General features: G+C 39.5%; 1 protein-coding gene across 1 annotated transcript in view; it reads left to right on the top strand.

The window, feature by feature from the left end:
• Nucleotides 1-6,816: 6,816 nt before the first annotated feature.
• The window catches only part of LOC137255198 (reversion-inducing cysteine-rich protein with Kazal motifs-like), a 97,421-nt gene continuing 86,241 nt past the window's right edge, over nucleotides 6,817-17,996 (top strand). Inside the window, exons 1-2 of the mRNA XM_067792608.1 lie at nucleotides 6,817-6,970; nucleotides 8,886-8,944. Coding sequence (XP_067648709.1) covers nucleotides 6,916-6,970; nucleotides 8,886-8,944 — 114 coding nt within the window. The 5' untranslated portion in view covers nucleotides 6,817-6,915. The remainder of the gene's footprint in view (nucleotides 6,971-8,885; nucleotides 8,945-17,996) is intronic.

The raw sequence follows: 17,996 nt of genomic DNA, 5'->3' as shown, positions 1-17,996 counted from the left end.
TGCTCGTGACCACTCGTGTAGTTCCGGAAGAACGGCAATGAACTCGACACTTAAAATGCACGAGTGTCATCCGAATGATAAGTGTATTCTTCCTTTCCGTGATGGGGCGGTGGGGTAGCCAGTGGTTAAAGCTTTCGCTCGTCACGCCAAAGACCCGGGTTCGATTCCCCACATAGGTACAATGTGTAAAAGAAACATTTCTGGTGTCCCCCGCCGTAATATTGCTTGAATATCGCTTTAAGTGGCGTTAAATTAAACTCACTCACTCACTCTTATCCGTGATGAAAGAATTGACGTCTACTGCCACTGGAAGCAGTGGTTTAAATATTCGGTAATATGCCCATGTTTCGTCACTGAGAAATACTACGAAATATTCGTCAACGTATTATATAAAGTTGCATCACTATATTGTGCATCACTTAACACAAGGTTCAACTTATTACACAAAATAGTTTACTATAAAAACATATCGCACATAATAATACACAACTACGGACTGCAAGCTGTTGTGATATACCCGTGATATTGCTGACTGCTGGATGTCGTTATATAACTGTGACATTGCTGAATATATATCTTTGATATATAACTGTGATGTTGCTGAATACATATCTTTGAGATATAACTGTGATATTGCTGAATACATATCTTTGAAATATAACTGTGATATTGCTGACTGCTGGAAGTCGTGATATAACTGTGATATTGCTGAATACATATCTATGAGATATAACTGTGATATTGCTGACTGCTGGATGTCGTGATATAACTGTGATATTGCTGAATACATATCTTTGAAATATAACTGTGATATTGCTGCCTGTTGGATGTCGTCATATAAGTGTGATGATGCTGAATACACATCTTTGAGATATAACCTTGATGTTGCTGCGTGCTGGATGTCGTCCTATAACTGTGATATTGCTGACTGCTGGATGACGTGGTATAATTGTGATATTGCTGACTGCTGGATGTCGTCCTATAACTGTGATATTGCTGACTGCTGGATGACGTGGTATAACTTTGATATTGCTGGCTGCTGGATGTCGTCCTGTAACTGTGATATTGCTGACTGCTGGATGACGTGATCTAATTGTGATTGCTGGATGTCGTGACTGTGATATTGCTGCGAACAGATCGTCGTAATTTAAACCGATATTGCCGTCTAGATACTGCCACATTGCTGTTACTAGTCGTGACCTTAGTAGCAATATTTATACACGGACACGAACCAGCACTTGATTCTACCAAGCTCTCTGAACAATATTATCCTGTTCAAATAACATCCACAAAATTTATTCAGCGTCCTGGAATTGTTATCGGACTTGAATTTCGCCTTTAATTCCCAGTCTCCCAACGAAGACCTTGTATAGTGTTGGGGGATGTGCCTGCGCTGTAATATACTCACCCAATGTCTCCCTGCCGCAGAAGGGGCATTGGTTGTTGGCGTTTGTCTCTACAAGCAAACAAACAAACAAACAAAGAATGGGACGAAAAGGAGTGATTTGCTACAATTAACGCGCGTGTGCGATCACAGAGGTCAACACGTTTGTAAGCGGTATTGGTCCCACCGGGATAGCAAAGATAGGAAGCCAATGTTCTATTTGTTGAGTGCGATAGTATAAAAATGTCATATTTGCTTTCGATTTAAATAAATCCTTTGCTCAGTCAGTTAAACTAATTAATCTCCACATAAACATGCCTTACTTCAGAATGAATGTACTACAGGGCCGAAAGAGAGGAAAATCAACACATTTATCACAGCGATTAAACTAACCGTTATTCATCCACACTGGAAATTCTGCAGACACTTTTTAACCAATTTTTCACAATCATTTCGAGATTAGATATCGAATATCCATTAAACTTTCCAGTTAGTCTTGATCTGCCTCATAATATCGTCACCACGTACTCGATGCCTCGAAGGGCGGTTTGGATCAGTGGCGGTCCAGCATCTATAAATCAGATAGTTAACAGAGCAACGGGATGGCTACGGAACCAGGCGTTACTGGGCAGAGGGCGTGGTCAGGAATTGGGGAGTGAACGAAAAACGTGGAGATACTGAACGGTCATTGGGCTGGTCTGTGCAGTGCAGCTTTTTTTAGGTGTAATATGATACGTCTCGGGAATGACGAAAGCCTAATTATTGATTTACCGTGAAGCCTTTATCTGTTAGTCTCTGTCGTGTTTAGATGTGTCGTATTCGGAGAGGTAGACAGGTGGGATGCCACGTGTTAGACTGACGGGAGTCAGACGCTTCCCCCCCCCCCCTCTCTCTCTCTCACACACACACACACACACACACACACACACACACACACACACACACACACACACACTCATTCACACACACAGGCATCACACAACGTGTCCGTTGACAGGAAGGCGGGGCTCACACTTGGCCAACGCTTTGTCTCTGAATATATGTAATCTTGGTAGTAACAAACAAACCTCACAACGAGACAGGGAAGACCACGAGACGGGCGTTCGCGTTCCTACAGAATGAAACCAGTTTCGGTCGAGCGTTCTACGTGAACGATTTGAAAGAAAACGATTCTCTGGTCTAGATTCGATTATTTACCAAACCTCGCCATAGAGCTTGAATGTTGAGGCGTTAAACAACAATCAATTAAGTAATATGTATTTAAAATGCTTATAAAATATGATATATACCAGAAGTTTTAAAGCAATGTTTAAAAAACTATGTACGTGCTGTACAATACGAATACACTGCATGTTAACAACCACTTAAAACCAACATGCCTGGCGGATAACTTGATTAATAAATTCCTCGATCCAGTGTTAATTACCACAGTAATTAACCAATACACATTCAAGGGTATTGTAAACTCACAGATAGCCTCCTGACCTTCTCTCTCGCCACGTAATGCGTAGTTGTCAAATTCACGTAGCGGGATATTGCACGTGCGAACCCGCGCTGGATGGTCCGATGGTGAGCAGGTGGAAAATGTCGCCGACACTTGTCAATTTCATTTACGTGTTGGGGCATCTGACGGGTGCTGTGACTGTTTACAGTTAGGGTGGACGGTGAGACAATTAGAAGTAAACACAAACAAACACACACACAATAACACGTTTAATAGAATACTGGTCCAGTTCTCGTTCGGTGCAAACATATTGACTTGAGGCAGCTCGTTACGCAAATGTTTGCCGGTGTAGGTAAATAAACTCAGTGACCTTGGCGGAAAAGCGTTATCATTTGGGTGTTGATTTACGAAAAAATCGCGATAAAACTCAACATGTGCCGTTAAATATATGCATGGCGTGGTTATGAAAATAGCCATTCTTTCCGCAAAATCCTTGACATTCCAATCATATAAAAAACAAATCTAGCAATATTTGAGGCGGATCGATAGATTTGAAAAGTTTGTATGAGGGTGTAGCAAGAGGTGCGAGGTAGTGCATGTTTGGAATGTTGAATTACAAATTGATTATTGTAATGCATAAAGTCATGTCCTTCATTATTCATTCGCCAACTTCTAGAATGCCGATCAAACATTAAACTGAATGCTGTCGTCTTACCATAACAGATGGGCTGATCCTGCTGTTCTGAAAGTTACGATTAACCCAGTTCCCATGGTGGTGTAGAAGTACCGTCATTATCATCATCGTCGTCATCGTCATCAAAACGTTTATGTAGCGCCAGTTCCAGTACAGAACTACTCAGTATAGCGCTCGCCGAACACATCGAGAATAAAAAGTTAGACACTGTAATTTTTCTTAAAAATGTATGTATTCGATTTAGACTTGAAAATATTCAGGTTGCTAATTGCTAAATGAAACTGATTCCAGAGAGTGAGTCCACCCGAAATACATACTCGCAAGTACGGACCGAACAAGCAAGTCATTGGTAGCATGAGCATCTATACCTCCGTTGTACGAGTATTGCGCACTTCACCTGTACAAGTTCTTGTAACGCAAAATCCGAAGAGTGTCAGGTAAATGTTGCTGTCACTGAAGGGTCTTTAATTTTAACTATATAAAAAGCCAAGATTGTCAGTGACAATATCTGAACTGATGTTAGCTATTTAAAAAATATTCTTACGTGTCTGGACTGTGATACCTAGACCAAGGATTAATCTAACTTCACCTTAGTTCCAGACCGACATCCACACCCACAAATACCCCTTCACTTGCACACGAACCACCCCACCCCAGTCAACGCCTCGTCTTTACGCGCCTCAGCTAGACACCCACTCTCCCTAAACAGGCGTCCGGAGATACAGCCCCGTAATCCACTCCCCGTATTTACTCCCTCATTTAGACACCCTCCCTATACCCAGGTGTCCGGGGGTAGGGGCCACTGTCCACCCCTCGTCTTTACGGCTCTCATCTAGACACCCTTTTATACCCAGGCGTCCAGGGTAAGAGTAACAAAGTCCACCCCTCGTCTTTACGTATATCATCTAGACATCCACCTTCCCTACGCAGACGTCTGGGGTAAGAGCCCCACCGTCCATCCCTTGTCTGAATTACCTTATCTAGACACCCACCCTCCCCGTCCAGACGTCTGGGGGTAGAGACCATCGTCCACCCCTCGTCTTTCAACGTCCCTCATATTGACACCGATCATCCCTATACAGTCGAATTATGGGTTCGTTATGTGTCTCTCATCTAGACACCCTCCCTATACCCAGGCGAGTCCAGAGGGAGATCGACTGGACTGAGTATCAGCAAGTGAAGAATAGAGCCGAGAGCTGTATAATGAGACCCTTTTAGTACAGCGGTGATAAAATATGTCGACGTCGTACTCACGGCTGTGCTGACATACACAGCACAAACTCAACTCTGAAACGACTGATTACCATACACTTACCCAGGCACTCGAGCGGCCAGCACCCGCTTGTCAGTTGTGGACGTATTTATTTAAGTTTTTAATTTTGTAGTCTCAAACCCTTAATTGCCCTCTTCCATAGCGGAAAGTGGTTAGCGTGTGAGCGTAATGACATAGTTGATATCAATTTATAGAGGCATATTGTGTTTCCAATACAAGGGACACTGTCCGGTCTTCTCAGTCAGTGATGCCTCAACGTGGCTTAAATCAAGACAAGAATGCCAGATGGGGCAACAGACTAACATATACATAGCCTTGACTGTGTGTTTACAGAGTTATGTCTAAATAATTTGGGATGATGCTAACGGAAGCCCTTGAGCATTCAGGAGTCCTCAAGTGTGTTAAATTCTAAGCGATTGGATGAGTGCAGATAGCTGGTTTAATGAGGGTGATTGTTTAACTTGATATATGTTGTCCGTCTCCTAGGTCTTCTAGAATGATGTAAGCACTTTCCTAAGAGTCATTTGGATTTTTTGGATTATTTCTGGGATTAAATCTCAGCCTTATCTCGGGTCTGTAAGAGAGAGAGAGCCTCTGGGGGCTTCAGTACCAAAAGCTGTCCACGGTACAGCAATTCGCTGTATTGGGTTATATCACCTCATTTGCACCAGGATCCGATGGTCGTTGTTAGAATCATAGGTCGAGGCTGCATAGTTAGGACTATACTTGACTATATTAGTTACGGAATTACTGGATAAACATTTTTTTCTGTGAGTTGTGTACCTTGTCGTGGCAGGATTAGATGATAGCTGGTTCGAATAAAAGAGATTTATCTCGAGACTGGAGTTTTCGGAATACAGTCACGATACTACACTATACTAGTCAACGTTTGCTATGGAGACAGTATGCGTGTTCCTCGCAGGGACTGATTGGGAGGTTGTTTAAGACTGTGTACATGTATAATATACAATATTGCCATGGAAACAACGCATTTCATTAAATAGGAACGTAAAAGAAATCACGTCAGAGTTTTGCAACAGTTTTTCTCGTGAGGACTTTGAGATGACATTTGTCCCAGTGTTTCTAGACTAAATTGTACGGTTGGTAAGGATCGGTGGTATGGTTCATACTATATCGTCATCTCGGCGAAGATAGGGGCTCATACTGTCAATCACTTGTTTGCTTGGTCCGTGTTGTTGAGGGGTGGGGGTGGGGGGGGGAGAGACGCGACAAGTATATAAGAGAGCTTATAGGTACACGGTAAGCGAGTAGAGGTGGGTGAGGGGTATAAGATTTTACGACAGTGTTTTTGTGTACACACTTCAGTACTCCCACCGATGGAGTGGGTACAGGATGGTGGGGGACGATGGGCGGGGTAAACACTGGTGCTGGCGTAGCTCGTTAGTCCACACTTAGTTCTGTCACGACCGGATTCAAAACGACGACCGGAGAGAAAACTGCTTAATGAATCAACACAGATCTACACATAGAGCCAGGACTGAACAAACAGACACAGGGCACTCGAAGCTGTAGTTGAAAAAAATTGCCCAACGAATACCAATAGGCTGGTCCTAGTTTCTCAGGGTGGAGACATGGAAATCGTGCAATAAAACTTCATTAAAAATGCACTTTTCTATACTGTGTAATTTGATAATTGTAAGAAAATCGCGCTGCCATTTGCTTAATGCGAAATGTTAAGCCCAAAAGACAAATCACATTAGGCTGATATTAATGAGAAGAGTCTAGCCCGGCGAATTGATTTAGAAGTAAACAGAAACTGGAGAAAAGTACATGTTTTGTAATTTGGCCTCCTCCTATTCGTCTAACTGACTTGCTTTCCACCTCAAGCGAGCTAATGACAAAGGGCCAGTGAGATCTACCAATAAAATTCCATTTCCATCTGTCTGTCAAGTTTACATAGCGAGAAACAGCGAATTCCTATTGCAAGAAAAGTTCCGAGGGAGGAAAATAGACCAGCCTGGGAAGCCGGTGTGGTTAGCGGAGGAGGAGAATGGAACAGCCTATTGTTGTGTAGGATGTAGGCGCTGGTCGAGTCTAGTGTGAGAAGTCAGTGTTTCAATCATGTCCACGGATGTACTAGGACGTACTTTTACTCCAACATGAATTTTCTCTATTTTTCTGTGCTTCTACTTGTTGCCTGCGCCAATTCCGAAGGTAAGGTCAGATGGTAGTACCCTCAACACACGCTTTCTTTGGATTCCCTTTGCTCGCGAAGCGCTTCGGCGTTTTTGTAATGGCGGATTTGTTTATCATTGACGGCGCATAATATAGAAGGATATGTTCGCTTTGTTGCTAGTAATCCCCGTCGCTTGAATTGAATCGGGGACGTCACATTTGTGGTTCCTTTCTGTGACATTTTGCTGGCCTGAACTCTAGTTTCTGCAGCTGTTACAACCCGTTGGCAACGCTGTATCGGTACGACTGCAGTAGCCCTATATCGGTTCCTGCAACCCTTCATGCAATGCCGCTGTCTTTTTCTCACCAAACTTGTCAATTTCCACTACCACAATCGACTGACTGGCCGACTTCCGCCGATCGTGTCCCCCTCAACGGCCTGGTATGTTTACTTCCGCGAATTGCGATCAAAATTGTCTTTTCCCAACCCAGCAATTTCAACGTGATTTCGGCTTGACATTACAGAGTGCGTGTGTAGAAGAGCATGACACCATAACGCAAGCGCTCACACGTTGTGCCGGTGCCTCAACAACGCCTTACGTCCACCTCACGATCACAATCCCGGGATTGTTCATGGATATACTATCCAGTTAACATTCATTAGTGAGCAATTCATGCATCAGTCGCCTCGTACACTGACAGTAGTGTACGCTCATAAACAGGCCAATTAACGTTCATTAGAAAGCATTCATTAGCAATCATCACTACTTACCGTTCCATAACCAATCAAGCAAACAAACCTGCTCAGATACATACCAGTAATCTTCACTTGTAAATGATACTACCTGTTTTCTTTTCATCGATTAAACTGACATGCCTCATCTTACAGTATGTAGATGGTTAACTTCATTAGCTGACAATGCAACCTGTGATTGCCCCCCCCCCCCCGTTCACTGCTAATTCAGATGACTCTTTTTCAATACACTCTCAAATTTATTAGTTTAATAAATTGTGTGACATGTCTTCTAATTAATTTTGTAGCCCAGTATTTGGATATTTCAGATAATATTTTTACCTGATAATAAGTAGTGATGTGAGTTTTACATCCAGTTGCATATTTTGAATCCAGAGTGTCGAGGATTTATTATGTTATTATATGTCATTCAGTTCAAATGACAGGTAATGTTTTTAGCATACATTTTTTTAATAGTAATAACCTAATGTTGAGATAACAGCTGTTATATATGACTTCCAAGAAGTATTCAGATGGAAGCATGTGGTTTTGCAAATTCTGTGTTCAACAACTTTCTCCAGCATTCATAATTGTTGGTGACTATTAATTCAGTGATGAAACAATGATGCCTTCGTTATTATGGAAAAATTAAAAGAAGATACTAAGGAGAATGTGTAGTCCTAACTAACGTTACATCTTATTGTAACTTCATGAAAGTTTCGTTTAAACAACCTGAGCTCACACATATTCCTTTTAAGAATTATACAAATGTTCATTTCTCTTGAAATGGTTGTAATTTATGGTCAGTTTTCAAATGTACTTCAGTCTTGTGTCCATATTACGGGTCTGCTGTCACGACAGGAAGAATGTTTTAAAATGACCATAAATTTGAAATAAACTTGCTCTCACAGCAAAAGAATCTAATAAAAAATCATTTTAAGACCCTTTAGCGGTTATATGGGGCATATTGTTTACTCTACCTTGCTGATATGTGTTTTTTGGTTTGTGGTCTGACTTATGAATGGATTATACCCAAATGTCAGTCACAGTGAACTTTACATCTCCTTCAATGTGAACAAACTTGTGGACCACTCTCCTAAGAAATATAAATGGTTGCGGGGGCCGTATGACCCTAAGCCTGTAATGGGGAATTGACACGAGGCTGTTTATGGCCATGTAACTAGGAGAGAGACTTAGACCTGCTGTTTTATTGTTTTTTAGCACCGGTGTGCTGCTCGAACCTGGGACGTCACACAACATGCAAGTTCTACTGTCAGCAGGTAAGATTGCTTGTCTTTTTACTGTTACTACAAGCAGGTGATTCCCAGAGATGTTTGCAATGCTCATTGAAGCCCGAGAGTTTAATGCTTTGATTTATGGGTTATGAGCCCCGTGTATCTCTCGTATCTAACACCAGCTTTGCGAATCAATTATAGCCTTATGCTGTTGATACGAATCAATTTCTGATTGCGAGTTACCCTTGCGGCTACAAGACAAAGACAAAGTCAGCTGACTGGCCTTGAGGCAGTCCCTGGAGATCGAGGTTGTGGCTGACACTGTATATATGATTTACTGCCGACATTGGTAACATGTACATCAGAATACCGACCTTTGTGGCAGGAGAAAATGCTCTTGCTTCCCTGGTCTTTTGTGGGGAGTTGTGTTCGGCAGTGTGTGTGAATTTAATGTAGTCATACTTCTCTTAGGTTTTTGAAAATCCTTGGTATAATATCTATCGTGTTTATGTCATTTTCCCCCTTGAACTCCAAGGGGATTTTCAACAGGTTGGTCAAGACTGGTCATGACCCTTCATTTCAAATTTCTAAATTATCACTTTCATATTTTTCATTTAAAATATATATTGTGGAGGAAAAGGATTTGTTTTTTGTTTTCCTTCAAATTTTTTTCTACAGCTTTTTCATATTCCTGTGCAGAAGTAGTTTTGTTCAAAAGGGAAAGAAATAGGTGTTATGTCTAGAATCCTCTTGTCATCAGGTGTTTCAGCCCTTTAATCTTCTATGGTTAAAAGGAAGGCGACCAGATACCCTTTCAAATTAAATATCTGTAAAATATCATTACTTCGACTGTTCTGAAAGGATGCCTCCATAAATATGAGCCCTTCTGCGGACAGAGTTATGTTTTTTCCCAAGAACACGTTGTTTAAGACTGTCATTTCAGTTTGACATTGCAGGAGCTAGTTATTAAGTTGTCTTTTTGAAAATCGGATTATGGTGATTGAATGATTTAACATAACCATTGAGATACCAAGCTCGAATTTCGGTGCACACCCTACATGAGGGGTTTTAATTAAATTAAAACGAAAATTCTTTATTAAAGAATATATTGAGATCTTTGTAACTTTTAAGTTAAGTTTTTGAAAAATATTATGAAGTAAAACTTGTATGAACATTTCATTAAATTATTATCCAGTTATTAATCCTCAACAGAGATATGGAATGTAGTAGTTATATATTTGATTGAAAAAATTCATTTCATCTCTGTCTATTTTTTGGAATTTTGAAAATAATTTTTCATGTTTAGAATGTACAAATATAGACAGAAGGACAGAGCAGAGTCAACAAGTCAAATGTACACATCTGGAACACTGAAATTAGTGAAAACTAGGGCTGCAAGGGTGCGTCAAACTATTGATGGATTGCAGTTGTTGTCTCTGATGTCAGTTAATCGATGATAGAAATGAAAAACTATCGATGCATCAATAGCTTGTCTATCAATAATTTAGTATTTGACTTCTGATAATAAATAACACTAAATGTGCAGACTAAATGATTCAGGACGTTTGGGTGCAGATTTCACTTCACAGAGTTTTATGTTTTAACTGTTTACTTAATCTGGGCTTCAAGTTTCTTGTCAGTTATTTAATAGACTGAAACTGCTTCAGCTTGTTTTTATTTCATATAAACTATATGGAAATGACTTCATATGGGACATGTCAAAGGAGAATAAGCACAATTGCATTAGTATTGCAGTAGCTGCTTACAATAGACTATTGCTGTCACAAGAGTTATTTGTCCCACAATAGTCACACCAGATGAGCATCCTTGCCAGGGATGTGTATTCAGTTTTGTACCTTCTAAGGCATATTATGATTTCATGTTTTACTAGAACTTGCCGTTGTTTCAAGAAAAGGGAAATCAGGTATATCCTAATTAATTTCCTTGAGATTATAGCAGAGGAATGGATAGATGTACCCTAAATTTATACCTGAATATATCTTATTGGATGTTATTGCTTTTGGTTGTATTGTGGATTGAAGTTTTTGTGTGAAATTTCCTAGATAGAACCATTTGTGGTATTTTCTCATGTTAGGCCATGAAAGTTCATTATTAGAATGGTTAGATCAGCATCCAAATCTTGTGGGGAAAGGTATTTGATTTTTTAAAGTTTTTTAATGATATGTCAGTAAGCGAAATTAACTCTGTTCCAGTGGTCCCATGCTAGTAATAATTCATCAGGACCACTGAAATGGTAAGGTTGCCGTGGTCCTGGTGGCTTATGAATTTTGTATTCGTAGTTAAGTGAAAATCTGTGAATGTGATTTTGCATGAGTGAAGTACAGTGAGTGAGTGAGTGAGTTTACTTTTACGCCGCACTCAGCAATATTCCAGCTATATGGCGGCGGTCTGTAAATAATCGAGTCTGGACCAGACAATCCAGTGATCAACAACATGAGCATCGATCTGTGCAATTGGGAACCGATGACATGCGCCAACCAAGTCAGCGAGCCTGACCACCGGATCCTGTTAGTCGCCTCTTACGACAAGCTGAGTCGCCTTTTATGGCAAGCATGGGTTGCTGAAGGCCTATTCTACCCCGGGACCTTCACGGGTCAGTGTAGTACAGACAGGACGGCTAATTATTGCAGTCACTGGTCCTGTGGTCTAGTGGGAAATAATGAAATATTTGTTTTTCTGATATATGTGCGTATTTCTGGTGCTCTGGGGTGTGTGACATGTAGAATTTTATTTGGTTCAAATTTTGTGTATTTCATCACACAGAGAAGGAAACACCTGCAGAGTTTAATTTGTTTAGATAATACAATGTAGTCTGATTTGATAGTGGGTGAATGGTAGAATTGTTCCAAGGCCGTACTGAGTGTTGCATCCATGGATGCTAAGTAACACAGTTCTCAAGAGGCTAATGGGGCAGTAGGGTAGCCTAGTAGTTAAAACCTGGGTTTGATTCCCCACATAGTAGACTAATGCTCAGTCTCTGAATAGATATAAGTAACAAACAAACCTTTCATAGATTGAAAAGAAGCCCCAGGGAGAGCTGAGATTGTGAACCTGAAGAAGTCTGGACTGCTATATTTAGGGATTTTGCACTGCAGACAGGGCTAGGCAGTTTGGAAAATAATGTGGTTCAGGGACTTTGAGACAGGCTATCTGACATGAGTACAACGTGTGAAACCCATTTCTGGTGTCCACCGCCATAATATTGCTGGAAAATTGCTAAAAGCAGCGTAAAACTAAACTCACTCACTCACTCAAGAGACTAGTCTGGATTAAAGTCGAGATTTCCGAGGAATATTTATTTTTATTTTTTATTAGAAATTATCATTGAAATCATTAATTATTACAAGACATATAGAGAGCTGAATATTTTTTCACTACTGTTTTTTGTAAATTAACAGAAAAATACATCTGGTGTCCACTTTATGTAGGGTGTCCACTGTATATAGGGTAACATGTATGGTCTTTTTATTTTTCTTATCTATCTGAAAACAGTGGGCAGGTACATGAACAGGAATTGCATGTTATCTCCATTTTTTTAACATGTTAGTTTTGTCGTCGAAATCTGATTCGTCAGTCTAATCCAAAGAAAATCAGTTGTGTCAACCTAAAATTTATGATGGTCGTAGATAAGATTTATATCCTGTCTCTCCCTTTTCGAAGGATTCAATGCACACAGATAAGTGCAACCATGAATAACAGATATATGAGTACAACATGGAAACTAAACCTGTTGGTCAAATGTTTGGATTTGTATGAAAATTTTACAGTTGAAAACAATTCGCATAACCAGGCCATGGCCACGTAATGCGAAATTTAATTTTTGCTCGATGTAGTAGTATTCACTGTATATCTCAATAGATCCTTATTAGCCAATCAAATGTTCTCGTCACCTGCATGAACGATACTATGTTGAATAAGGGACAGAAGCTTGACATCGTCCTATTGTTATTACTAAGAAATATATAAGCACCAGCACATTATCTCTTGTATACTAGACTTCACATGAAACAGTGATAAGCAGAATAATTTTTTAGAACTAAGGCCTCATTGTTCTATAAACAGCTAAAATATATTTTATACAAAATTTTTTTTAATGCCTAAAAGACAATTATCAATGCTCAGTGAGACTGACAGCATGTGAGCAAATACTCAATGGTTCAAATAACATTCTGGAGCCCTGGTTGAATGTCGTGGTTTGTGTTAAGTGTTTCATAATTATCAGAGCTATGAAACAATTAGGAACGATTGCTGTTAAGATTGGTGATCTGTGCAGTGAGAACATGATTTATTCATTGGCATTGTGCATTTCCTACAGATTTCAGGGACACCAGAAATGGGCGTCACACATTTTTCTATTGGGCTACATATGTATATTACAGACTTATACTCAAGGTTATTATCATTCCAAAGTGAGCTTCGTAATGCACTGATACTGAAGCCCCTACTAGACCTGCTGTCTTTTATTACATGAGTTTCTGTGACCACAGGGCTACCCCACTGCCCTTCATTAAATAATACTAACTGTGGTAAACCTTTAAGAATATGTTGTCTAGAAATGGTGTGCAGTGGTGAGGAAGGTGGAAGCCATTTTAAAAAAGTTTGGTTGTTTGGCAGCGGGGACGATAGCTGACAGCAGCATATAAGCATTATTGACAGAGATGGTTAGTTGTTTTGAGATGGTTTGTCGTTTGGAAGCGTCAACATTCTTCTGAAGTTGTTTGGGACCCAGAATTCAAATAATCCCAGAACAGATTTCAAGGATGCATTTGGGGTGTCTTTTGCACGGCCTTCATCAGGGTGTCTGCCCAGCAAAGCATCACAACCAATTTTCTCTGACAGAATACTTCAATGATAATGAACATTAGATAAGACTGTTTGTTTTTTGTTTGGAAAAAGTTCATAAAAAAGTCCCAATCTATGTCTGGAGATGTTTACGTCTGACTTGCTCAAGATGAAGTCAAGTTAATAACTTGGTGTTCTTAGGGAAAAACCATCCTGATCTTCAGTTTGTCTTTGGGGATAAAACATTTCCTGTGGTTGTGATGTGTGATGTGTTTTGTCAAAGGAACGGGAAGTCGTCTGATATGAAACAGACGATGTGTACTCATACACCAGACCAGTTCTCATCTCACAGTTGTCATTTTGTAGTATACAAGACTTTTTTTCTAGTTCATGCAGTTACATGGTAATTTGAGAGGCAGTGCAAACAAGTGAATAATGGCGTGTTGGGTTCCCCTTGAGGATTAATGTGATCACTTGGGGGTCTTAGTCTGGTATCTGCAACTGTGAAACTCCCAGCATACTTTCAGACTTGCATCAAATGTGTTTACAACCGAAGCCTTGTGATGTGTGTTCCAAGAGACATAGTCACCATAGGAACTGTATCTATAAGATGCCTATATGAGCTGTACCACAGGTGATTTTAAGAACATATTCTTGTGTACCTCTGGACGAAAGTATAAAAGTCGTATGTTTGGTTGTTTTAATAGCTCTACCCCACATGTTGTTGAGAGCTTAATGATTGTCTGGTCCAAACTTGATTATTTTCAGACTGCCATTATATGCATGATATACCTGGAATATTGTGGAGTGAGGTGTTAAATAACCAACCAACCAACCAGCCAGGGGACTTTACAAACCATATGCTCATGTTTCAGGACACACTGTAGCATAAAAGTTGTGTGCCAGGTGGCTTTTAACGCCATATTTAAGGTGACTTGATGAACATATTCTTATGTATCAGGACACCATAGCCTGTAAGTTATATTTCAAGTGGCTTTAAGAGATAAACTTTAGGTGACTTTACGGACATATTCTTATATATCAGGACACTATAGCGTAAAAGCTATATGCCAATATCCTTGAGAGCTATACTTTAGGTGACTTTACGGACATATTCTTATATATCAGGACACTATAGCATAAAAGCTATATACCAATATCCTTGAGAGCTATACTTTTGGTGACTTTACAACGTATTCTTATATATCAGGACACTATAAGATGAAACAAGTGGCTTAAAGAGCTATACTCCTTATGATATCAACATATAGTCACTGTTACTCAAAATAACAGGAACATATAGATTTTGAGACTTTGACAAGTGTATATAATAATTATTAGTTAGTATGATCACTCTGTGTTTATAATGGCCTGTATGGGGATATAAGAACAAGTATATGCACACTAAGATTGGTGGGGATGGATGCTGATTTACAGACCCAATGACTTAAAGGGGCTTCTTGGTGATCCTGTTTCATTACGAGTTTGGGGACCCATCTGGTGTGAGATTACAAGGGAGCCACAACTGAGGAGACGGTGAAGTCTCATTCTATCCCAGAATCAAAGAGTCTCATCAAGTTTGGAATCAATCGCAGGGATTGGAATATATGATTGCTCATTAGATGGGCACTCTGTGAATGTCAGCTGGGCAACTTAATTTTATTGGTAACCGAGCCATGCTTGGATGTAGGAACAGGCGTTAGAACATCAGACGTTGTTGTCACTTTCCCAAAAGAGTTTGATTTAATTAATTTTTGTATCAATCATGGTGTCTACTGGCTAGTGGTGTTTCGATTAATTGAAATAATCAAAGATTGGTCGCAGTGATGAAATGACCAAGCAATCGATCACATTTTCTCATAATCGAACACAAATGATTTTGGAACTTCTGTTTTAGTGTTGAAATACTTGATAAAGGAACATATGTTAGAAGCCTGAAGACATGTTCGTTGCGTTTCTTTAGAAACTCACTTCCCATGTGGAAAAGATATGACTGAATGTTTCTCGAAGACTCAAGAGATTTGTGTTCACGATGCATTAGTCGTCTCTTTAAAGTAGCAAGTTGCATCATGGATGTTAAGTTTACAAATGCAGTTTGAGCAGTTTCTAAAAAACAAGAACAAACAAAAACAACAACAACAGCCATGTTATACTTATCTGCAATAACATTAACAAGCTAACTGGAAAATCTGAAAAATGATGCTAACCATTTTTTTTCTATAATTGCTTGTTGGTAATGAAGCAACTATCAATTGTTAAATTTCAACCAGTTCCCAACACTATTACTGCCCCTGGCAGGATGAAGTTATTTGTTTTGTAAGCAAAAAATTAGAGAGGGACTTTGTCCTTGCTAAATTTTTCATTGTATTGATTTTCATACCATGACATAGTGCATATGTTCTTTTATTCATTATGAAACTGATAAATTCTGATCCATGCATATTTTGACCCACTCATCTAAGTAGCGGCATTTCAGTGTCCAGAGTTTCCTCCCTTGTGTAATCAATGATCCTGTCATAATGGGTTTGAGCCTCGTTTTGATCATGCTTCAAGACTTATGACATTAAAGGGGGCAATAGCTAAACCCTTACACAACTGAGGGCATTCCTCACACAGCCACTCACTCACTCACTCATGTTTACTGACGCAAATCATGATGTTAGTTCACAATTCAAAACTGTGATTCTTCAGATGTTTGTTGTTTGTGACTGATGTTTGGAAACTCAAAGCTTGACACTAAGTTTCATTGGGGTTTTGTTTTCTTGATGTTTAAACTTTTTGTACCAGTAAAAGCAAAACAAGTTTTCATAAGATCTTGTAACAGGACACTGTGTCAAACTGGTAAAAATTTCCATTGTTTTAAAAAGGTTATTTTATGTGAGGGCTAGTAATAGGGTACGCAAAATTGAATTTGAATTTTCGTTTTGCATTGCTCTATTGACAAACTCGGTCTTGCATCTGGTAGATTCTTGCGGAGAATGATATATGAGTTGTAAGTCTCACTGTAAGACACATCAAACATGGCACCCTCATTGTAGCAACCTTGGAAACACGTTCCTGATGTTTTAACATTTTCTGGATTTCAGACGTGTTTTTATTCCATCTCGTTATTTACAGGTTTTGTAGTGCAGGCTGACAGGTCGAGGACTTGTAAGGAAATCTCGCCTCATAAATTATCTTCCAGTGTGAAACTACATAGACAGGGCATAAATATGTACCAATAATTTGTAGTTCAAGTTGGACAGGGATTCGGAGAATGTTCTCGCATCCTTTATGAGTTGTGTTATAGTTTATATGAGGGAAGACGTAATTTATCCAAAGCGACAGTGAACTGGAGCATTCATCTGTGACACTCAAGGAAATGTAGATCTCATCTTTACGCTTCTTGTCAGTTCAAGGGCATCGGGTAGGTGAATCGTGGAAGTGTTAGGATGCTGTGCAGAAGAAATGGTTTTAATTCTCCTTGAGTTACAATCTGTGAGGCCCTTTCCTGCTGGTCCTTTTTTGACACAATTCTGGTTACTAATAGAGAGCCAACAGAAACATGAGGGGCATTAAAGGGGTGACTAAATATTATTTTATGCCAGTCTGAGCAGGAGTTCACAATTTATTTGTGTTGCAAGTGGTCTGTTATCTGTTTGTTTTACAACAGAAAAAGATGCCAACTTGGATTTTGACATATAGACAGACATGTGGTGCTAGGACTTTAATCCTTTTCTTTATATAATCAGAGCAATCTTTAGTATACTTCTGTACAGTGGCACATGGAAAATCACTTGCCCTGATAATTTTTCCTCTATACCAACCGATTTTTATGTTTGATATCTTCAATCAGCATCATACTAACATTTGAGAGTCAAATAGACACTGGTACAGTGTGATATACAAATTTACTTGCCTGACACAGAAAAAAAAAATAGGAAAAAAAGACAGCACTGGACTGTGACATCGGGCAATGAATTATTTCTAAACTTGTGTCACGTATATATACGCAAGTGATGAATTAGAAAATGGCTGATTGGGCAAGTCAAAAGTCTCCAGACGGAAATTAAACACTGTTCAGGGCTTTTTTTTCATTTTGTTTATTTGTCAACTTTTAGATTGATATTTCAATTAAGATGCATTTGTTTCTGGGACTTTTTTCAGTCTAGGGCAAACTGTGTCTTTAGATAAACCATAGGTCACTAAAATTTTTACATGACCTTGTGGCTATGTCTTTTGAAGATGAGGTTCAATCATGTTGAGATGAGACACAATAGATGAGTTTGATAAGCTAATATTGCAGCTATGCCTA

The sequence above is a fragment of the Haliotis asinina genome, chromosome 11 (genome assembly GCF_037392515.1).
Source record: "Haliotis asinina isolate JCU_RB_2024 chromosome 11, JCU_Hal_asi_v2, whole genome shotgun sequence".
NCBI classification, from domain to species: domain Eukaryota; kingdom Metazoa; phylum Mollusca; class Gastropoda; order Lepetellida; family Haliotidae; genus Haliotis; species Haliotis asinina.
Note: the sequence above shows the minus strand (reverse complement) of the source record. Positions and strands in the feature narration are given on the sequence as shown.